This window comes from Athene noctua, chromosome 18 (genome assembly GCF_965140245.1).
Source record: "Athene noctua chromosome 18, bAthNoc1.hap1.1, whole genome shotgun sequence".
Classification (NCBI taxonomy): domain Eukaryota; kingdom Metazoa; phylum Chordata; class Aves; order Strigiformes; family Strigidae; genus Athene; species Athene noctua.
In genome coordinates, this window is record NC_134054.1 from 9,852,370 (window position 1) to 9,875,539 (window position 23,170).

General features: G+C 44.6%; 2 protein-coding genes across 2 annotated transcripts; both read right to left on the reverse strand.

The window, feature by feature from the left end:
* Positions 1 to 937: 937 nt before the first annotated feature.
* On the reverse strand, positions 938 to 11,985 carry TRIM25 (tripartite motif containing 25). Its single transcript, XM_074921880.1, has 9 exons — positions 11,336 to 11,985; positions 10,154 to 10,249; positions 9,022 to 9,255; positions 8,369 to 8,504; positions 7,642 to 7,725; positions 7,169 to 7,234; positions 6,522 to 6,548; positions 6,045 to 6,140; positions 938 to 4,645 (listed from the first exon to the last, which is right to left on the reverse strand). The coding sequence occupies exons 1-9, from the start codon at positions 11,969 to 11,971 to the stop codon at positions 4,113 to 4,115; spliced, it is 1,908 nt and encodes a 635-aa protein (XP_074777981.1). The 5' UTR covers positions 11,972 to 11,985; the 3' UTR covers positions 938 to 4,112.
* Positions 11,986 to 16,214: 4,229 nt separating this feature from the next.
* COIL (coilin) lies at positions 16,215 to 23,164 on the reverse strand. The gene is made up of 7 exons (XM_074922269.1): positions 22,898 to 23,164; positions 21,170 to 22,358; positions 20,745 to 20,831; positions 19,647 to 19,694; positions 18,961 to 19,036; positions 18,140 to 18,228; positions 16,215 to 17,641 (listed from the first exon to the last, which is right to left on the reverse strand). Exons 1-7 carry the CDS (start codon positions 23,146 to 23,148, stop codon positions 17,552 to 17,554), a joined length of 1,830 nt encoding a protein of 609 aa, XP_074778370.1. The 5' UTR covers positions 23,149 to 23,164; the 3' UTR covers positions 16,215 to 17,551.
* Positions 23,165 to 23,170: the final 6 nt, after the last annotated feature.

Sequence of the window (23,170 nt, forward strand, 5' to 3'; positions counted from 1 at the left end):
TCTAAGTGACATGAACTTTGAATAGGACTCATACAATGACCACACTGTGACATGTTTTTAACTGACATATTATTTGAGAAGTAGCAGCCACTCAATTGGGAATTGGAAAGGGGGGGGGAGAGATGGGAGGGAGTCAAAGAACTGGATATAGAAACACAGTCTGTTAAACACTAGCCAAATACAGTTTTATTTTAGGAAGAGAAACAAGTATTAAGAAACATCTTGATAAACATTTTCAAACGTGTTCCCAGAGAATATGATTTGGAGTCCAAGTCTGTTGTTCCTTTTGCTGTGAAAAAGTCATCACAAAGCTAAATCAAGAGGAAATTACATTAGCAAGACAACAGACTTTGTATGAGTAATTGCACATGCTGAATTCTTTGGATTTCAGTACCTGCTCAGGACTCAGGCTATAATTAGAGTCAGGTTTATGCAGGGTCAAAATATCTGTGTGTGGAAACCAAGGCCAAACTCTGGCAGACCTAACTGACCTCTTGATCCCAGGGACGTCATGGGACAAGTATTTAGTGAAGATGCTCATCAAGCAGTACTGTTGTCTGACTCTCTGGGAACTCTTCAAAGAGTTTATTCACCAGAACTTTCATCAGCCCAACTCACTTGGAGAACTTTAAGTGGAAAAGTCAATTTTCAGCTTGTTTTGACTAATTTCTGAAAGTCTCTTGAGTCACCAGAGCAGGTCCCTGTTGAGCTGCCTTCCACTGGCCACAGCAAACCACAAGCCCTTTAGTTTGATTTCACCAAGTAATATTAGGAATCATCACACATTGCTGCTGGCAGATGCTGGACATCACCTAATGCTTTTTTAAGCAGTGTCACTGCACGTACTGAGGCCTTACTTGTTCATCTTCCCCCAGCTGATGACCATGTTTTTGCTTACCCAAAAATGGTCTCCAGTTTCCTTCGCTGGATAGGATGTTCCCTTCATCCTCAGCAAGGATGCAGCGTTACTGGTAAAGGGTGCATTGCTCAGGTGAAGGAGATAGTTTAGGACGGCATTTGACAGGCCAGATGATACAGCAGTGGCTGTCCTTTTCTCTCTTCCTCAGTTCTTGTGTAACTCAGCGAGTTACGTAGTGAAAGACCTGTTTTGTACACTACAGCATCTTTATTTCTGCCTTCCTTACTGCTTGCTTCAACTTTGAGCACAAAACAAAACATTCAGAGTTGGGGTTTACCATGGGTATTTATTTAATTCAAAATAGTACAATTCGTTCACTTTACATATATATGAAGTAACGTGGTGTACATACTAAAGTACATGACTGATTTATCAGTACAATCAACAGGTTTATAATTAAATAAGCATTTATTTTTTCTAATTGCAGTATTTTACTGATGTATGGTTTCATTGAAGAAAGGATTAAATTTAAACAGATTAGTATATTTTCAGTGGGCAAGTATTTCTCCATTTACTCACTTGTACATTAATATGCAAATCATTCCACATGCTCATGGGTTTATGAACTCCAGAATTAGTTCTTTTTCTAGACGGGATAAATTGGGTTCTTTATAGTATTAAAAAGAGAAGTATAATTAAAACACATGCTTGTATCTACATTTTATTTAAAACTAGTACAGCTTTGATAGTTACTGGCTGAGTAAAAACACTTCAGTTGCATTGAAGAGGCTTTTGAACCATTATTTATCATGCTATAACTAGTATTTTTTTTCCTAGTGGTATATCACCCCAATGTTTTGATATATCCATGATATCTGAAGCTAACCAAGATAACAGTTTTCAGAAGTGCACCGATTCAGTTACACATTTCTCATTTCATTCCAAATTAACAGAACCTCATTCTAACACTTCTAGTCATTCATAGCACAAAAGAAAACAAACAAAAAAGAGATTCAGGAATACAGGAGCAGGCTTGTTTCACTGCTTGTGGTAATCCAGGAAACCTCACGTTATATACTGTTGGTCATACACCAATATCACATTAAAGAATCCAAAGATCTTCTTTGCTTGCATATCACTCCAGACTATGGCTAAAGAAGCCTCTAGACTTAGAGGTTAATATTAAACACCCCTTTAAAGTCAAGAAACAAACTATAGAAAATGTGGACTTTTGCCACTGCACAAACCGCTGGAGCACTTTTTCCCTGTGAACAAGGGGACAGAGTACTCCTTCCGTACCCTACGGAGTGGGTCTGAGCCCTGTGGCACAGCCAAGCAGCCAAAGGGACAGGCTTTCTCAGAGGAAACTGCTCTTGTCCCTCATGGCTGAAAAACTGGAAGTGCAGAAAAAAGAGGTTTGCATTCATTGTTGGCTCCTAACAGGACACATCCTCCTTCCGCATCTTTTGAAGTGTTCTGTTTAGTTTGATAGTACTAGTGCTGACTTGCTTTGAAAAGTTGAGACCCTTGAAATAGTACAACTACTCCAAAGACAGCCATGGCACATTTAGGTCAACCATCAATTCCATATCCTATTCCAGCCAAAGAAATGGAAGTGTCTTACCAGCCTTATGCTGTCCTCGACAAAGTACTAAGAGTTCACAAACCAAGTAAAAATAGAGACACCAAGCCCTAATTCCTGCAAGTTTCTCTCTAAAGCACTTTGGCTAATATGAAATGTGGTCACAGAGGTTCTTCTGAGCCTTCTAACACTTCCCCTTTAAACTGCCAGCAGTAGCTTTGTGTTTTACTTCACCCAGTCCCATAATGGGGAGTTTTACAAATGGAAGTCCAGGAAGTCTCTCATGTGAGCTTTCCTGTTCTTCACGGACTACTGCAAGAAGAGTTAACATAGTAAGTCCAGAGGCACAAACAAGATACAGGCCTATGAGATCCGAATACCTTGATTGCCTACTGATTGTTTTTGAGTTAAGTAAGAAATGCAGTACAGATTCCTCTGTACATGGTGAGGACTTCTGAAGACATACCACAACCCAAAGCAAAGCAAACCAAGGGAATTAAAAATCCATCCCCATCCCAGTGGGAATGGATGTATATTCTCCTTTGTGCTAATTCCATGTATGTTTCCAAAGATTCACCTGACTGCCCACAGGCTTCACAGAGAGCAAACAGCATTTTCTAGGTACTGTGCACACTCTCTTGAGACTCTTTAAATCAGAGTCTCAATAACATGTAGGAAATCCAGTTTCTACCACCTGAACAACTAAAGATACACCAGCAGAGACCATCCTGCCTCACAAAGAGGAAAAGCTTTATGACAGGAGACCCTGCTTTAAACGGACAGCACATTTACGCTCCATATGCAAGCCAAAAATGTACTCCCTGAACTCCTCAGCACACAAAAAACCCCACTGGAGAGTCTTCAGTGTGAAGATGTGAAACATGTTCTGGGTCAGAACATGAGACACAATGCTTCACCCACACACCATATTACAAGGCACACACTACTGCTCTGCAGGATGTCTTCCTGAAGACTCTCTGGCATATTCCCAGCCTCTGAGTCATTGTCATTTATTTCCTGGTGATTTTCACACCATTTCTTATTTGTCAACTCTAAACATCTCTGCATTTCCATTCTGATGAGATCCGTCATACTGACTTTTATAACTGTCACAAGACCTAAACTTACTGATTTTATTAGTTCACTGTGTACCATCTAATGGAGACATACACTGAGAACACGTGCATTGCAAATCCTGACTATGGATAACAGTCTGTGTATAGAGAAAAAGGCAACCTCAAAGCCTGGAACCTGAACTTGTCAAAGTATTCTTCCTGTTTCTTTCTCAAAGAGTTTACTGCTACCTGTGGAACACATTTGGACCTGAAAATGAATTCTGGGGATCCTTTACAGAAAACCACAGAAGCCACAGCGACTACTGAAGACATTTAACAATGGTTTCATATAATAACTTTGCTTTTAGAGGCACAATCAACGTCTTAGTAAAAACTGTGAAGAAAGGTTTCACAATCATCAACATTTTACTACATCACTATCTAAAAGCTTTAGCAATTCAGACCAGCAATCAGCAGATTTCCTAAACTGCTTAAAAGAGCTAATAATTTTTGTCTCGATTTTCAAGACTTCTTAGGCTAAGACATACAAAGAGTTGCCGCAGGACTGATTATCTGCATGTAAGTACTAAGGCAAACTAAATGATGATATGAGACCTTACTGTTTCATTGGGCAGAGAGAGAGAACAGTGCCACTGGAAAATAACCAGAAGGCAGGGTACAAGGCTTCAGTAAACTGAGTTTTGAATTTATAAATCAAGTTATGCTTCTCCCCAACAGCCATGAAAATCACAAACCCTCCCTCACAGTGGAGCAGCACACCAACCTTGGTAGTCTTCACGTTGGGTAAGCACTTTTCAACATCATTATGCCAGGATGATATTTTGGAATTAAACCACTCAATGCACCAAGAACTGCTGTTCCTCCCCAGGCGGCTCTCTGGTCCCTGCCGGTCCATGCTGCCGTAGCAGATGCCAATGCCACAGAAATTGTTCTGCTGCAGTTCCACTTCCCAGTAGTGGACACCTCTCTTGAAGCACTGGAACCCCAGCACTTGGAAACAGTCGGTGAAGCGCTGAGGGTGGTGGTTATAATTCAGGGAGGTGTCTGAGACGGACATCTTGGTATATCTCTCAGAGAGAACCACTTTGTTATGAGCTGTGTTGAAATCCAGCGTGATGTTAGCAGCATCTGCAATGACATGAATCGTTTGAAGGTACTGAAGAGCACTGAACAATCCCTTGGGGAGCAGCCTACCCCAGGGGTGAACAATGCCAATGGGAAGAAACAGGAAAAGGAAGGGAATTAAATTACACCGTGGTTAGAGAACAGCATTAGATATAAGCACTGCTGTCTCCTGGGTATCCCCTTCTTGGGCTCTTCAGATATTACAAGACCTGAGATGTATGAAAAAATTACAAGTAAGAGACTCTCCTGAGCATTCACAGCTGGCTCATGCTTCTCTTTGAGCTGATAGTGGCATAATGGTTGTACTCAAAGAGGAGAGACATTGCCGTTAGAGGAGACAGAGTGATGGAAGTACTAGGGAGTAGCAGACCATCAGTCATTGCTGGGATGACCACCACAAAAACTGCTGGGACATTTTACTGTCTTTTTACAAAAGCAAAATGAAAACCTCACCAAGGAAAACTGTTGTTAAGTTGTTGTTGTTGTTGCCAGTAGTGTCTATTTGTGGCACTGATAAAGAAACACAGCATTCAAGAGCTTTCCATTGCATGCTGAGGAGAGGAGCCCCCTAGACTACAAGCTGCCCTGGGAGGGGGTGGAGTCACCACCCCTGGATGTGTTTAAGGGTCATTTGGAGGAGATGTTGGAGATATGGTGTAGGGGAGAACTTTGTAGAGTCAGGCTTATGGTTGGACTCAATGATCCCAAGGGTCTTTTCCAACCTGAATGATTCTGTGATTCTATTTATACTGTCCTGCCTAAGCACTTGTTCCTATGTGTGTTTACCTCCTTGCCCTGCTGTCCTCCACAGTGCAGGCACAGTAATAGCTGCTGCGTTCAACAGCAGCTCTGTATTATGCAGCAGGCAAATGGAGGGTGAGTTTCCTTCCTTCCTGCATCTCCATGGGATTCCTTCACCACCCAAAATATATGCTGGCAGAAGAAGGGGATTGCTGATCTGGCAGTGAAAGGTATACCATATTGTATACCGTCTGGTATAGCATCTTAAGCAAGCCATCATGGGCTCACACAAAAGCCTGCATTTCATTTCAAAGAAAAATCTGGTGTGTTACATCATATTTCTAGGCTACCATCACGCAGGCATTTTGGGGGAAACCAAAGCCATTACTGAGAAAACTTCATTTACCTTCATAAAGATACAGGAACACTGAAGATAAATTTATTTCATCTGGCAAAAGAACCACTTAGAAACCTCCCACCCCCTTATCCTCCAAAAATTTTCTTCACTTGTAACAAACCAGTTGACATCCTACTAAAGCAACTAAGCTAACTAAACCCCCTCAAAAATATTTTTGTCAGATAACTACAGAGGGCACATAACACCAGTGCAGTTAAGTGCAGAAAGTTCATCTTTACGTAGGGTTAATGTTGGGTGTCTTACACTCCAAAAGCTCCTTTCTGGATTTCTTCAGAAAGCTGTCAATAAGCCCTTTAAGTGAAACAGCAGCTGCAGTAGTTACCGGTCCCGTGGTTGGTGCTGTGGAAACAGAAGAAAAGAGTTTGACCACTTGGGAAGAAACCCTGCATACATAACGCACCACACCCTGCATGCATAACAGACACACTCGGGTTGGACTGGACCTCTAGAGGTTATCACCTGGTTTACCCTCCTGCTCCGTGCAGCATTAACTTAGCTCATTATTAGCTCAGGTTGCTCACTGTCTTGTCAAGTTTTGAAAATTCCCTGTTGTCTCTGGGCAACCTCTTTCAGTGCTTGATCACTCTCACAGTGGCTAGTAAGAGCCTTCTCAGAGCAAGAGTTGAACATTTGCTTAATACACCAACACTAGTGACCATCTACTTATTTTAAAAGCAGTCAGTGAAAATTAGGATATGTAGGCTGAAAGCTTGGACTCACCAACTTTAATAGGTTTCTTCTTCTCCTCTGGAGGAAAAAAAAAAAAAAGTGGACTGTGAGTTCTACGGAGACTGAAAAGCCACTGATAGCCTATGCCCACTGTAACACCACTGTCACGGCTTTTCTGAAGCTGCAGCAGTACATAAAGCTGACAGTCCAGCCTGTTGAAGCCATGTACAAATACACCCATACTGGGAAGCTCGCCTAGCCTGGAGAGAGCTTCATCTCTACTCCAGGATGCAGCATGTTAGGACAAGGGATAATAAGCCTGTTCCCACGAGGCACACAGACTATTCCTTTTCTTTTTACAACAGATTGAGTGCAGCAACAGAAGCTACAACTTCATTCATCTCCAGCAACCCACAACAGACCTCTCTGAGTGCTCCACACACAGGACTTGTGAATGGAAAGGACCGTATGTCAAGAGCTCAGTGGAAGTAACAGAAGAAGTTTCTTATTTCAAAACGAGAATATGGAAGATCTTCAAAACAGGCTAGAGTGCCTCATTAATACCAGTATCTGGATAAAACAACACTGAAAGGCCCCAGTAGAACCTGCCATGAAGAACATCTCCCTCACCCCAGCCTTTGAATGTGAGACATGACCAGCAAAATGTCTGAGTAAGGCTGCTAGTAATCACCACTTACTGGTATCTGCCTCCACCTGCGAAGTGGCTTGAGTCTGGTGAGAGATTTTCTCTCTCATAGTATGTTCTTGTGAGGCGAGGGAAAGAAAAAAAACCAGAACATAAACACTTGTAAGCAGGATTCAATACATACAAATACATCGAACAAGCCAACAGATATTTAGTACAAATGAAAAAAAAACCTGCAAGAACTAGAGGGTGGGGAGGCTCTGCATTGCTTTACAGCCTGCACAGACATCACTCCAGGCACACACTGAGGCTAACACACTGGTGTATCTGCACAGTTTGCTGCTTTACAGCTGCGGAGGCATCCATCACTAAATAACCCAAACCACCCTCCCTTTCTCATGCCAGTGTGCTCACTACAGATAATCACGCATCACCGCTAAAGCAAAGAGCTCTCGGGTAACTGCTTGAATTCTTATTTAATAGTAAACCCATAGTTAGGAGAGGATGATGTTCTTTAGTACTTACGTGGTCCCGGAGTCTTCTTTCCCAAACTGGTTTTGTTTGGAGGAGCTGCTGGAGGGGGCTTAGTTTTCCCAGCCATTAGTTTTGCTGCAATTACCATATTTTACATTATGGTTTGTATTCCCGGGAACAGTAATGCATTAGTGAAGCATTTTTCAATCTTATTTTTCAGTCACGTGAATCAAACTTAAATGATACTTGGCAGAGATGGAAACTGCATAGAAGATACCCATGTCCAGTCCAAAAGATACTTTTGCTTAAAAGAGTAAGTAGAGCTCTGTTCTACAACACTTAAACAATCAGCACCTTTACAGTTTGGTAACCATAGTCCTATCACTCTAAAATGTTTTACGTCTCCCCTCAAATCCACATCTTAACTACATCCAACCCTGCTACATAATAAAAACATACATTACTGTAAGGAATAAAGGCTGAGCTGTGCCAGAAGGGCAGAGTATCATGATAATCCTCAGCTCATCCAAGTATAAGTGAAGAGACAATGGCATGTTTTTTCTCCTAGTCTAGCCCAGACTGTAGCATTTTTGTATGGAAATGGAGGGCTGCAGAAGTTAGAAGAGACAATTTACATTAACCAACTGTATTTGCTGCACTATTTTTTTTAAAATGCTATTTGGGTTGGAGGGAGAAAAGCCCTCATTTGATCTCAAAGCCAAGGCAGAAAACGCCAGTTCTCCCAGTGATACAGTACCTTCTGCTCTTGTCTACCTACCCTGAGTCACTGAAAGTTTCACAGTGTCTTTAAGGTTGATGGTAGACTGAAAAGTGGAATGTATCAAGTTTTGGTCCATTTCAACTACTGGAATGAAAACATCTTTTGTTGATGTTTTTTGTAGTGCTGCTGCTCCCTGAAATGACAAATGGAGCATCTCATGCAGACCACCTTGTGTAGCAGACATAGAAAAATACAACCAAGTTACTTTACATGCACATCTTTAAATTAGATGTGCATTCATCTCAAATGCAAAGGAGCAAAGGCTACAGTCAGACATGACCCATGGCAAAATTTCAGCAGCAACCCATGTGCATTAATTCTCAACTGATACCTGAAGCAGCAAGAAAGATCTAGATGGCGTCACAGCACAGAGCCGCAACACCTCGTGGAGGTGCATTCTCTCACCCTCTGGCCCCTCTGCTTGTGGGAGAGGTAGTGGCTGAACTGGGGGAGTTACCAGACACCACTTCAGCACTCTTACACTGGTATTTGTGTACTTAGCAGTACATCCTTCTATAGCAGGTTCTTGCACACGACTGCGTTACCATTTGACTGAAAGTGTCTGGAGAGCAGGACTACCACAGCAGGTTTGTGTGATTCTGCATTCTAGAAACATGAAGAACTGGAGTTGCATTTAAAGGACGTATTACCTTCACGAACAGAATGTCATCGTTTTCAGTCAGCGCCTTCTCAATCCTATCTGTGAGAGACTGAATTTCTTTCTTCTTATATCCCAGAACAGAGCAAATATAATCAAACTTATTGCAAACTCTTTTTTCTTCCTCTGCAATTACTTTCAAGGCCTGATTTTCTCTTTCTTCGATTAAAGCTTTAATTTCAAAAAACTCACTTCTGATAAAATCTTTCTTTTTGGAAGCTTCTTCCTGGAGCAGACAAGAGCAGACAGACAGTGGTTTCAAAAGCACAGTTTGTGAACAAAGTGCTGCTTACTACTACATGAAAGCCTTTAAGGAACACGCAGGCTTCAATTACTTGAAACAGGCAATAGAAAAGCTATGTATTTCTGTGTAGTTTGGAAAGCAAATTCATTTCCTCCCAAGGAATCAGGACAATTCTCAGTCTCCAGATCCCTGCTGCAGGGGCTGCGGGGCAGAGGCCAGGCCAGCCATCCAGCAGCTACCAGCACTGGGACAGGGCTGTGCCACTGCGAGCTCAGACACCACACAGCCACCTGCACAGCTGCAGCTGTTTCTGCCTCTGACACGTGGCATCTCTTTTTAATACAAAGTTATTCCTGATCCTCTGAGAGACGTTCCAGAGGAGCACAGAAGTGCTACCCTGGCAGCTTTTCAGTTTCTTGGTCTCTACCACTTGGTTCAGAAAGGATGGCACAAGAGAGATGCACCCAATCCAGCTGTCAGCACGGCTGCAACCCCGATCATCAGCTAAGAGCAAGCATTAGTTGTGGTAATCTATGGGGAAGAGCCATCCCACAGGGGCAGCCGTTACAGCTCACTAATCCCTTTGCTCGGGCTGCATGGACACGCACTTTGGTGCCACAGAAAAGGATGGGTTACGGGCCAGGTGTGTCAGCACGTGCAAGTATAAAACCCTTGCACAGTGGCTGGTTTACTCCCATCTCCCACGGAGCTGCCTGGCTCCGCCAAAACGCCTCTTTTCTGTTCGTTCCCAGTGACGTCTTCTCCTGCCAACGCCATCTCAATACTACAGCCGTTGTCGTAGGAGTACAAGCATCAACAACATGCAGTGACTAGCATATGCCAAGCGACCTGACAGCATTTAGAGCAGTTACCCACTTACAGCAGCTTGGCTTTGGTTTCTCTTCACAGTGTTGATTGCCTGAGCAGCTCTCTGACTCTGATCATGCAGCTCCACGAGTTTCTTCTTCAGCGCCAACTGCGATAGAAGAGATCAGAAACTATTTCAGAGAAGCAGTTGAAATGTCTGCTCTCAGCTGGGTCAGGCTTACTGGAGTAAGAATCATATTTACAAAAAGTTTTAAATAACTAAGCATTTAGTACTATTGGTTTAAAACCTACTGCTCCTTAAAGCTTACAGGATGTAAAAGTACTCTTCTAAATGTGTGGCTTGTGGAGCTGGTACCCTCCCTGCAGCTGCACCTCTCCCCACAGCAAGATACACGCTGTTGACTTACCCCTGATAAGGCCCGAGTGCTTGCACACACAGAGCAGTTCCCAGTGCTAAGAATAAACATTACAGAGGGTCTCGGCTTGAACTTTGGGCACTAGCTTAACACTACCGTTCACCCATCTTAATTGAGGATTTTACTGCTCAGATGCGAATTACCTGCTCCTGTAGTTCAAGACCCTGCTAAGCTATATCAGGGAGGACTTCTGAGGGTAAGCAGTATACACACTTGCCAAATAGATGGGAGTTTGTCCACCTAAACTTTTCAAACGTGCTTTACTCTTCTACCCTCTGATTTTCATCTGCACTAAGATACAAAGGCTTGGTTTCCTTCCCTTCCACTCTGTGGAGAACCTCTCCTGGCTTTTATCTACGTGCTAAAGCTCTCCTTAGGCTACTTTTATAATTCTTTGCTTCTTAAGAACATACACAGAGCAATGTCTGTCTGCAGTCCCTCGGTCACCCTGTGGTACAGCCATGCAGTGAACCCTGCACAGGGAGCAGCGGAGGAGGCTCAGAGCTGCAGGTGACACCCGGGGCTCGCCGGTCAGCCCAGGACAGGACAGGAGCTGGCAATGGACTCCATGACGGTGCCCACCCCCACCCTCCAAACACCATCTTGGCGAGAGGAGGAAAACGCAAGGAGCGACTCTGAAGATGCGCTCAAGCGCGCGTCGGAGGGCGGGTAACAGCTCGCCAAGGCCAGGCATGAGATTTACAGTCCAAGCCTTGGTCCAGCACTCCACAGCCCAAAACCCCGCTACCCAGGGAGCCACCAGGCCCCGGGGGGGCAAAGGGGAGCCCCGGCAAGAGCTGCCTGCCGCAGCCGCTCACCTCGGCGTCGGCTTTGGCCAGTTGCACAGGGCTGGTGTGACACGGCTTGTGGTCGAGGAGGCAGAGGGAGCAGAGGCAGCTGCCGTGCTTGCTACAGAAGAACTCGAAGATCTTGTTGTGCTGCGGGCACTTGCGGCGGTGGAGGTGGCGGAGCGGCGGGCAGAGCTGGTGGTCGCGGAAGGCCGGGCTGTCCCGGTGCGGCCGCAGGTGCTCGAGGCAGAAGGCGGCCATGCAGGTCAGGCAGGTCTGCGCGGCCGGCGCCTGCTGGCAGCTGTCGCAGAGCACGGACACCTTCGCCCCGCACCCCGCCGCTTCCTCCGCCTCCTCTTCCACCTCCACCTCCTTCGCCTTCACCTTGTCCCCGTCCCCGACGCAGCCCTGGAGCTGCTCCACCACCCGGCACAGCACCGTGTTCTTCTGCAGCTGCGGGCGCTCGGGGAAGGTGGTCCGGCACTGCGGGCAGCTGAAACAGGCCGAGAGCCCGCCCCAGGAGAGCTCCAGGCAGGAGCTGCAGAAGTTGTGCCCGCAAGGCACCGTCACGGGGCAGCTGAAGAGGCAGAGGCAGATGGAGCAGGTCAGTTCCTCCTCCAGCGCCCCCAGGCCCAGGTCCGACGGCGAACAAGTCGGCTGCGCCATGGCCCCGACGGCTGCTCGCCCCGAGATGCCAGAAGCGAAACTGGGACCGGAGCTTTCCGGGAATCTACGCGGCCCGTCCCCGCCCCGGCGGGCGGAGCGGCAGCGCCGGGGCCCTCCCGCCCCTGGCCGCGGGGCCGAGCCCGGCCGCCCGAGCCCGCGTGGGGCCGTGGCGCGGGTCGGGGCGGAGCGGCCCCGCGGTGCCCCCGAGCCGGGGGAGGCCGGTACAGCATCGCCCACGGCAGCCGCTGCGCCCGGGAGAGGGCCTCGGGTTCGGTTTCTGCACCAGAACGCCTCATTTCCGAGGCGCACGGCGGCCCGGAGTGGCAGCCCCGGCGCGGGGGGAGCGCTGCCTCCCGGCCGCCCCGCTCCCGGCCCGGGCTGGACGAAGTTCTTTCTCCAAAGAACTCTGCAGTCTGGCAGCCGCCTGCCTGGGGCACCGCTGCCCGCACGCGTGTGCTTGGGGCCGGGCAAACGTGGGAACCCCGACCTCGGCCTGCCGCAGAGCTGCCTGTAACCTGGGCTGCTGAGGAGCAAACAAGCTGTTGTCGATCCAGTGTTTTTAAAGCTTAACACGGGTTACTCATGTGGAATGTAGAAACCATCTCAACAGAAAATACTTCTTCATTCTTCTCCACAGTCTTAACGGTTGAATAATCACTGTTTCTAACAGAACCACTGGATGCACAATGTGTTCAGCTGCTCCTGTTGTAACTAACTCGACTCCAAATTCTTCCAGTGGCCTCTTCGTGTTCCTCTTCTGCCCTGTCTGCTGGTGTCCCAGGAGCTTCCTCTGTGCTCTCTGTACTTCCACACTTCGTACACTCACGCTGGCAGTGTGGGTGAAATGGAGCAGCCTGACGCAAATCTGTGACCCCACAAGGATTCAGACAGAGCCTGGTGCTCTGCAGCAGAAGCAGCCGCCTGCGCCCGACTGCATTTCCAGTGGCCAAAGGACACCAAGCGTGGAGAACTGTTGCTACTCCTTTTAATGGTATTAGCAGACATTTGTGGGGTTTCTGTGTTGCCATTAGGCCTCAGAAACTTCCAAATATGTTCAGGTGTGGGAGATGACTCCAGACCCACAGCCACTGAAGATGGGCAAATATTTTTTTGCTAGACTACAGAGCTGGGCAGAGGCCCAACAGTCAACCTGTGGGTGATAGTGAGGCCCCAGCAGCGCTGAAGAAATGCCTCTGTCGCTCTACCCATCTACCAGAAAGCGCTCATGGCGTAGCACTGCAGTCAAAAGCCTGAACAGCCACGGGAAGTACCCATAAAGGGGAAGTTAAAACAACCAGAGAATGAAGTAAAACCAACACTAGCGGGTAAGATATCCAAACAAGGTACCAGAAGGAGCCCCAGTATGTACAGGGGAAAAAATCTCTGGAGTGACAATGGCAGTCTTGCTCCCCTTGTCTGTAAAGTCATGCTTGTTGGCTTGAGACAACTTGAGGCCAATCCTCCCTGCTTATCACAAAACACGACGCATGAAACAGGTATATAGTCAGGAAAATTGAAGGGCCTCCTTGGAGCTTGCTCTCAGCTGGCCTGAGTCCCTCCCACTACACTGGACATCTTCCCTGACGCATCGTGACATGAACCCACAGAGAAGAAATATGACAGGTCAAATTGCCTTCCTTGCAATGCATGCATTAGTTATTATCTACATGACTGTCTTTCACTAAATAGTTAAAACAAGCTTGTGTACGGGCTTTGGCCTATTTAATAACCTGTTACTGATAAACATCCACCCGGGTCACGTCCAGTGCAGTTGTTACTGATTTTGCTATCAACTGAAATTGTTATGTTTGATTTTAATATGAGCATAGTATTAAGAGGTATTTTAGTAAAATAATTTGTTCACATTTATTGCATTTTGTACCAGCAACTGACTGCTACTTTAAATCCCCTGTACAGTCCTGTACCAAGGCTGAAGGGAGTGGTCATAATTAGCTAGTGGAAACAGTTAGCATGTAAGTAACAAAGCACAAGATGATTTGTAAAATGATTTATGACGCGTACATAGGACTAGAAGAACGCAAGTAGTTGTCAAGGTCTAGGATTAATGGGAACTGAGGGAAGTGACCGTAACAACCTGCAAGTACCTGCCAAGAAACCGTGAACTTAAGCAGAAGGTAATTCCGGCAGGGGGAGATCGTGACCACCAACTCATGGACCACCTACTCACATTACACCCCAGAGCCATTTCTAGACATTTCTAGCTTTCACTGCACATAGTTGGAAATAGGAGGAGAGTACGTTGATGATTTACACGAAATTATATGTCTATGTATGAATACTTAATGAGTAAATTTTACATAAGATGTATAATTCTGGTGCCTGGTGTGCGTTGTTGGTGAGACAACTCCCCTGCACACCCGGCCGTTAATAAACAAGTGTCTGCTTATCTACATCACATTGGTGTCGGTAAGTTTTTATCCCGGTTTTTGGTGACACAGTGGTTGTAACCAGTGCATGACATCAGGAATCGTGTAAAGCACTCAAAAGAGGCAATGATGGCTTGTCTGCTACAGTCAGTGCTTGGAAAGAAATTCCTAGCCGGTTATTTTGGAAGACTAAATCTGAACGGTCATTGTAAACCTACATTATGCAGATGGTGTTGACTTCTGCCTACATCAATAATCTGCTCCAGTCTAGTAACACTCCTTCAGGATGAACTATGGAGAGGCCATGTGTCACAGGCTGGGATTCGCTGCTGTGATGGTGCAGACAGGACAACAGAAGCTGTTCGGAGCTGCTGTGGCTTTGACAGAGGAGGAAAAGTTCAGGGATTAAGTATGCAATCTGCTTGAGGGTGGAATTGTTTCTAGGAGATGAGCATGGCTTCGCTTTGTTTTGTTGGGATATGCAGATCAGGGCTTTGTAACTGTGAACGCCTGGGGGTACCTGGGCAGTGGTAGTTGCCAGCTATTGCAGAGGAACATTCTTACAGAGCTGTGGCAATGTGTTACCAGAGACGTGACCAAGGAGCAGCTGTTAATGTTTCTTATTTTTCTATAGGTGAACGAAGCACTACTTATCTGGACTAAGTCACCATCATCTTTCACCTTCATTACCTTCACGGTATTTTTTGCAGCACTCACCTTGTATCAACTGATGCAGACAAAGGTATGCAAATATAAAGTTGTGGCTTTTGCTTCTGGAGCAGAACACCACATGTTCAGAACTCAGATGAGCCATTTCAATTCACTGTTGACAAAGAGGGCTTGAAATTCTGAGTAAGCCCAACCACTCCTGCTGTCTAAAAGCCAACAATGTTTAACAAAAAGTACTGAAGAATTTTACCATTTAAATAGCTACAGAAGTTACTGCTCTCTTTGATTCCTTGCAATTACTTGAGAACTTCATGTGGTCCTGAAGTAAATCTAACCCTTTGCTCATATATTGCCGACTGAAAGTGCCACTCAGCATCTGAGCAGGAAGTTAGAAGCACAGCAGTATAAATTGTTAACTCATGTATGCTGGCTGAGCAAACATGAAGACAGGTGTTCTGATACTCTTGACTTTTCTTGATCTAATATTCAAAGTGGTTTAAGTAGGTATGATTTTCCAATCAAAATTATAAAAACCCCCAAATTCCTGAAGAGCTGATGCTGACTCTGTGTATTTTTGCAAGGTCTGTAGTTACAGCAGCAAACTTTCAGGTCTTTAAGATCTGTTCAGCAGGTTCTGGCTGCCAGCCTCTAGCTGCAGGTGCTCAGTGTGCCCGTAGGCCTAGAGCACATTGTGTGTGCGTGACTAGAGCTTGCTAGCTCAAACACATCCTCCTGTTCTGAGTCACAAGACTAGAATTTGTTTAAAAATTGTAACAGAATTTTTAAACAAACCCATCTTACTAAATTGTATAGAGGAAGGTGGCAAGGAGCCCTCATGACTGACAACTGAGGCTGCCCCAGCAAAGGCGCTCGCAAGAAACTGCAGAACTCAAGGGACAGAAAGCAAGCAGAAATATGCACATTCTGTTACTCATTCCTCACTCCTTCACGTGCACATTGTTTTATTCCACATTTCTAATCCATTTAGCACTCCAGCCCTGCCCTGGCTCCCCAGGTGGGAGTGACAGGCAGGGCAGTCAGCCAGCTCCCTCAAACTGCACTTACTTCATTTAAACTGTGCACTGAAACAGTAGTTCCACTCTAACAGTGGGTAATACACATCTCAGGGGTATATTTATTTTCAACCATCATGAGTCAGAGGGTCTCTGTACCCATTGTAGCCCAAATGCTCTGTAGGCAACAAAACAAGAGGTGAATCCTGCTCTAAAATACAGCAAAATACTTGCGTTTAGCTTTGCAATTTCGTAAGAATTCAAAATTAAGAATTTCCTTTAGAAAAAAATATCTCCATTAGTCCCAACTGTCCCAGCATGACTCTGGTAGAGTGTCCCGTTTGCAAGATTATCCACGCATGAATCTGTCCATTTCTCTAAAAAAAAGTTAACATAAAATGGTAATGAAAGAGAACTGCAATACACAAATTAGTTTTACTCATAAAAATAATTCCTTCACAAACAAGACATTTTAATGGGGATAATGCAGAGGTGTGCAATACTTTAATGTAATCATGCCCTAGTCAGCATACATGTTAGCTAAATGACAATGTACAATTTTTCAGGTGTTTGTATCTATTTATTTTTTTTTTCCCATGTCTTCTGTTTAAGAGTCAACTACCTGGGACAGGGATTATCTTTTAACTTGTAAGACTTGCCCACATGCAAGTACTACATGGGAATGAGGTGCCACCTCTATGCTAATAATGAGCAGAGATGTCAGTGAACTGCCACCACCTGGTGACCCATTCTGCTATTGGGAAGGAAAAAAGCAGCACAGAAACTTCAGCACTTAAAGGGCAAAAGCATCTGCTTTAAAACAAACGAAAACACTTCAGAGCCTACACACATTAACTCACTGGTACACAATTTTGCCAGGGATTTGTTACATTCCAGTGGTTCTAGGCAAAGTTGACAGTTACCAATACTACTTATCTGCCTCTCAAAACTACAGGAGCCTGGAATCCACAAGCTTTTCTTGACATGTTCCAATGAACCCTGTAAATAACTGCAAGGGCATGGCATTTGTATCACGCTCTGCAGCTGCAGAGGAAGAGATGTGCACATCAACAATATTTAATTTTCAAATGTTACCTTTACTTATCCTTGCAGCAAGCTACCTCTGTGTGGCAGTTATATTGCTCTAGCTAAATTCAGACATTTAAATAGTTACTGACTGTACAAGGTTGTATTTTATTTTTTTTTGATCAAACCATTCCAGTTCTGCAGCTTGCAGCAGTAGGATATAAAAATTGTTATTAAGATTCTATTAAGAAAAAAACCCCCAACAGATCTATATTAAAGACTTCCTATAATAAAGTATTCCATTATTACATAAAAGCATATCCCAAGAAAAAAAAGTGTTTCTTTTTCTTTAGGCATAGTTTCTTTTTAAAACCATTTATTAAAGATATCCTTAAAGATATCTACCAGTGCATCTGCTGCCCTCAGAACTAGAAGGCAGCATTTCACAAAACAAGTCCGTACAATTATTAACATCTGTTCACATCTTAGATTGCTCCATTTTCAATGCTGGATCCATTAACTGAAGGGTCAACAATCAGTCTTGGCTCTATCAGCGCATCCCAACTTTCAGTTATCTGAAAATAAAATACAGACAATACTGAGCATGTACAAGCTACACAGGCAGATGCAGTTTCTCCTACATAAGGCTTCGTCTAGACTTGAACAGAGATCACAGATCCTTCCTGCAATTCACCCATCTTCATGAACCTCAACCTGCCTGAAGTCGTGGGTGAGGAAAAAAGCAGGTAAGACAAACAGTGCATGCCATGAATAACCTTGTGAGAACTGATACTCTATCTAGACATGCTGTTGTTCATTGTATTAGCCAGGACAAAAAGTTACAGTTTGATGACTGGTTTGAACCTAAACAATCAAATAAAATGCAAGAAGTGATTCTTATCTGGTAATCATACAATTCTTGCTAGAAAGGAACAATGATTTTTGCTTCTATTTATTTTAATCAGATGTGTTATTATAAAGGGAATCTCACAGAGATGAACAGACTCATACAGCAGGGCATGTGTCAGCTACGCAAAACTTGTAACAGGCTTCAAACCAGGACACCCACGTACCTTTGTATCTTGAGGAACAGCATACTCTATCAGTTCTGCTCCATCTGCAGACTGGTAAACCAGATCGAACTTCCCTGGCTCTTTAGCAGCTTAAAAAAACCCAAACAACTCCATTAACTATAAACAAAAAAGTTTAAATGCTTACCATATTTAGAAAGCTAAACAAACCCAGGTTTGGGTTTGGGTTTTTTTTAGTTGGGTATTTGGGTTCATAAATGTAACAAAAAAATGTGAGGTAGAACTGAATACGCATTCAAAATGAGGGTAATTATCTAATATGACTCTGCATGAAAAGTTTATCAACAACATGCTGCCTAAATTTGAGAACCATGCTCATATGATGATGACTCATTAATTTTGGCTTAAATGGCAACTGCAGTATACAGTCACTTTCAGAAACATTCCTAGTTTTAAGTCTCTGAAGTGCCCTTTGTCATTGCAGGGACTCAGTTCTACACCCACTGAAGACAGCGGCTTCACTGACATGGCAAAGAACGGCCTTATGATCTAAAATCTTCTCTGCAAGTCTATACAATGATTTTATTTTTTGCAGGAAATAAAACCACAGTAGAGATGGGTTACTGACTACTCACACTGACTGGACAAGTTTCATTCTATAAATACCTATGAGCATCTTCAATACAACTAGCAAGTGTTAGAACTTCTCCATTTAAATAGACTTTGGAGAGGAAGTGAGGATGGGAGGGGTGTGTTGAGAAGGAACACAAGGCAATATTCCTGAAACACGAGATGTGCCCTGGACTAGCTGCTTTCCAAGGGATGCACATGACAACAAGCATTTAGTATCCCAGGGTACGTACATTGTCCTGCTGATGACGAAAGGATCTCAAGCTCGATCTGTTTTTTATCAGCATTCCAACCGATTATTTTTCCCTCCTTCATAAAGCAACAAGAAAAGAATCAGAGAAGATATACTTAAGCACTGGATAAACTATTCCTTATTTACAACCACTGTGGTACTTGATCACAGTTAGAGGAAGTATATCTGTCAAATTTTTCTATCTCTACGTATAAAATCTGCAAAGTATTAAAGCTCAGCAATCTGCAGTTACTGGCATCAACAAACCAAAGTTATTAATTGTCAATGTCTTTGTAGGTTAAATCAGTACGTATCCAGAAACTGAGTTATTGCAGGTAGCAACAAAATTTTACTGGCACCAGTTTCAAGAATTTGCCTTGACTTCAAACAGCAGTAGACTGGAATACAGCTACATTTTTCTACTTGAAGGTATGGATTTTTTGTCATCTCTACAATATTAATGATCATTAATAATTCTTGTGGTTTTTTTTAAAAAAAACACAACCTGTTACACCTTTCAAATTTTCAGTGTTTTGGGTTCTAGAGTTTTAATTTTTACTACTGTAGCAGGAATAGCCTGCAGAGTCAACTGGATAAGAAAACCACTACACAACCTCAAAATATTTCAGCCTTACCTCACCTGTAATAGAGGAGTGAGTGAATTAAGGGAGAAAAGGAAAACAGTACCTTATAGTCTGAAACTTCAGGACTGTAATTTTCAGTTAGTTCCAAGCGCTGTTGAGAGGAATACAAATAACAAATTACAACTCTTCCTGATCCCTGAGGATGCCATCTATACTCAGACACAGTTTATTCAGCAATAGGGAAGTGCAAGAACCAAGCCTCCCGCTCCTGGATCCTGATGCCAACCACAGTCCCAGGTTGTCTTCCAGGACTCACTGCTCCAGAGAATTTACATTCAGGTCAGGCTGCGAGAGGAGATCAGGGAGATGGATCCCAGTCTCTTCAACTGCAGTGATTTCATTTTCATTTACTTTATTTTGTGGTGAAGTGTAATCATTTGTATGGTAAAATTTGCAATAATACTGTAGCAATGCTATAGAGAGAAATAACAACATAGATTTTTTTTTTCTTCTTCTTATAGTATCTAATTTTAATGCTCACTTTCCTTGCATGTTGGAAGTAGATGGGTAACATGCTTCTTTCTTGCATTTTTTTTTAAACATAAACCTTGAAAATATGCCCACAGTAGTAGAGAGACTTTGTGAAGGAGCAACTAGAAAATTCTGGTATTTGTGAGCTCATCTGTGTGCTAGCTAAGACTCATTGTACAAATGTACACAGAAATTTAAACTGAAATGACAACAGAGACAACATTTCTTCATATTATACAAATACAGTAAGTCTAAAGAAATGCATTTAATTTATGCACATGCTCCAAACCTTTGTAAAAATCAAACGGCAACAAAAGAATTTTTTAGATCCAACAACAGAAAGGGTAACGGTTTCTGTTGTACGGGAAAATATTAGGTTAGAGCAAGAAAGGAGTGAATGCCTTCGGAGATGCCTACAAACATTAGACAAGACATGCACTGAGCCATTTGCTTGAGTTTAAAACAAAATTTTTAAGAAAGAACAAGTAGGATGAAGACTATTTCCTAACTCTTACACTTCTAGGATAACGGTCCCCAAACAATGTCATATTAAGTGCTTCAGTGTAAGCATTTCGTTGTCAGGACTATGCTATTGGTAGCGTGTCCTTCAGAGTGGCCCAAATGAAACAATTTTAGCCCACTAACATTCAGTATTTCACAAGTTCTTTACCTTAAATGCAATTCTTTCTCCCACTTGTGGTGGGGCAGCTAGAAGAGGTAACACACTGTAGTCTCTCTTGGGGACCTCCACAGGATTCTGTGAAACAAAGAGTAAACCCACTGATTTAATTACTGTATTGATAAAAACAGAAGACAATGTTTATGCTGTATGGACTGCAAGAAGTTCTGAGAAGGGTGAGGTCTGTATCCGAGTGCTCTGTTTTGACATACGCAGTGCAATCACTTAAATATTGTTTCATAAACACTTCCTCAGGCTGCTAAATAGAGATACAGTAAATATGAGATTTACTAAGTTAACATCAAACTTTATCCTACTAGTCTTTTCTGCTTTTACAAATTACTCTCATCCTGTAAATTTTTGGTATAGTTAAAGCTGCAAGAGAAAGGTGACCTACGACTGCGCGAGTCACTCACCTGGACAAAAACAGAAGTGTTTGTCGCAGTTTCATTTAACTGCCTCTGTTTCTGGCCTTCGCTGCTGTAGTTATAGAAGAAGACAGAGTTTGCTCCTCTCCCATGGCCTTGGCCCCTCATCGTCCCACGGAACCCACGGCCCCTAGGTCCTCTCCAAAAGTTACCCTCTCCCATTCCACGCCCCCTTCCACGACCCGGGCTGGCAAGTGGTCCTTGAATGCTGGTTGGCAACTGTTTAGTGCAGTTTCTTACTATGGAATTACTCAGTCCAGAATTTGCTGTGGGTTTTTTAATAACAAGCGTTTCTGAATCTGAACTATCAGACTCTGAAGAGGAGGTCTTTGCTTTGGGAGCCTTGGTGGTACTGGATTTTACAGCTGCCCCATTGTTAGGCGGTGACTTCTCCTTTGCAGCATTGTCTTGTGCTGTTGCTGCTTTCTCATCCTCTGTACTCGAGTCAGAATCTGAACTGGAGGACTGGGATTTTTTAGCATTTTTACTAACTGCAGTCTTAGTGGAATTTTCAGCATTAGACTTTACAGCCACTTTATTAGAAACAACAGTTTTCCCATCAGAATTTGTAACACCTTGGGACTTGTCTTTGGGAAGTGTTGCCACCACAGGTTTATGGGAAGATTTATTTTGCTTTATGTTTAGTTCACTGCTGTCACTGTCAGATGACACACTGGAGGAATCTGAAGCTCCAACCCTCTTTTTTCTGGACTGTGTTATGATTTTTTTGCTGTTAATTTTACCAGAATTCAGAGAAGAGCTCTCATTTGCTTGTTCTAAAGCCATCTTTGCTGCAGCGGCCTTTGTCTGCTTTTCATCCTTCTTTTTTGTTGCCAACTGTTTCTCCCTCTTCAATTTTTTAAGTTTTTTAGATTGGTCAGTAGAGCTCTCTTCCTTACCTTCTGTGAGTCTATTTCCTCCACAAACTTCTTCCTTTCTTTTTCTTTTCTTGTACTTTTTTTGAGAGTCCTGCATATCTACAGAGGTCTCTTCCCTACAAGAGGAATACTCAGGATTATGTTTATTCTTTTTCTTTTCCCTTTTATGCCTGTCATCTTCATTTCTAGAGAATTCTTCCTGCTTTTGTCTGTGCTTTTTTCTGTCTTCTTTTGGTGTATTAGAGAAGCCATCATCCACCTCTTCATAATCATCTTCCACTATCTCTTCCAATTTTACTCTGTCAAAAAGAGCCAAACAAAAGCCACTGTTGAGCAAAATTAACACTTTTTTTCCTATGCATGAGCAGCTCATGTCCGTTTGTCTTTTGGGATGCTCCAGCTGCCAAGGGGACAGTTCCTGAGCAGGAGCTGCTACCCTGGCCCAAGGCTCACGGCCTCAGCGAGGTCTTTCGAATAAAAACGCCCGCTCGGGCGGTGCGGGTGCTCGGGGCCGGCCGCGGGAGACTTCCCACCCCTCGGCTCCCTCACAGAATCACCTAGGTTGGAAAAAACCTTAAAGACCATCTAGCCCAGCCTCTTTCCGACACGCCGGGGTTTCTCGGGCACCGCAGGCTTTGGGGAACGGTGCCCGCGAGCACCCGGCTCCCGCGCCCCCCGCCCCGCGGAGCCGCCAGGTTCCTCGCCCGCGGCCTGGGGGGGGGGGGCGGGGGCGCGTCTCGGGCCTGCTAGGGGACCCCCCCCCACCCCAGCGCCGCGCGGTCCGAGGGCCCCCCGGAGCCCCGCTCCCGCCGGCGGCCGAGCCCGGGTCCCGCCGTACCGGAGCGAGTCGTTGTCCCGCACGAGGCGGGCGCTCTCGGTGGGCGGCAGCAGCGCCCCTTCCAGGAAGAGGCTGAGGCGGGCCCGCCGGCTGAAGCCGAACCTGTGGCGGATGAGGCTGACGAGGTCGGTGACGAGGCGCACCTGGCTGGGCTCCAGCAGCAGCCAGCACAGCGCGCAGCCCGGGCTGCCCGGCGGCGGGTAGTCGAAGAGCAGCCGCAGGCGCACCGGGCCGCCGGCGGCCGCCGCCATCTTGGGGGAGGAGGAAGGGGAG

What these genes read in the sequence shown, in the direction of transcription:
- TRIM25 (XM_074921880.1), bottom strand. Translation starts at nt 11,971, where the DNA reads ATGGCGCAGCCGACTTGTTCGCCGTCGGACCTGGGCCTGGGGGCGCTG. An exon ending in AAAGAAGACTCCGGGACCAC is followed by an intron (nt 7,235 to 7,641) that starts GTAAGTACTAAA and finishes TCGCCTCACAAG; the next exon opens with AACATACTATGAGAGAGAAA. An exon ending in GAAGAAACCTATTAAAGTTG is followed by an intron (nt 6,141 to 6,521) that starts GTGAGTCCAAGC and finishes CTGTTTCCACAG; the next exon opens with CACCAACCACGGGACCGGTA.
- COIL (XM_074922269.1), bottom strand. Translation starts at nt 23,148, where the DNA reads ATGGCGGCGGCCGCCGGCGGCCCGGTGCGCCTGCGGCTGCTCTTCGAC. An exon ending in ACACTTCTGTTTTTGTCCAG is followed by an intron (nt 20,832 to 21,169) that starts GTGAGTGACTCG and finishes TTTGTTTCACAG; the next exon opens with AATCCTGTGGAGGTCCCCAA. An exon ending in CTGTTCCTCAAGATACAAAG is followed by an intron (nt 17,642 to 18,139) that starts GTACGTGGGTGT and finishes TTTTATTTTCAG; the next exon opens with ATAACTGAAAGTTGGGATGC.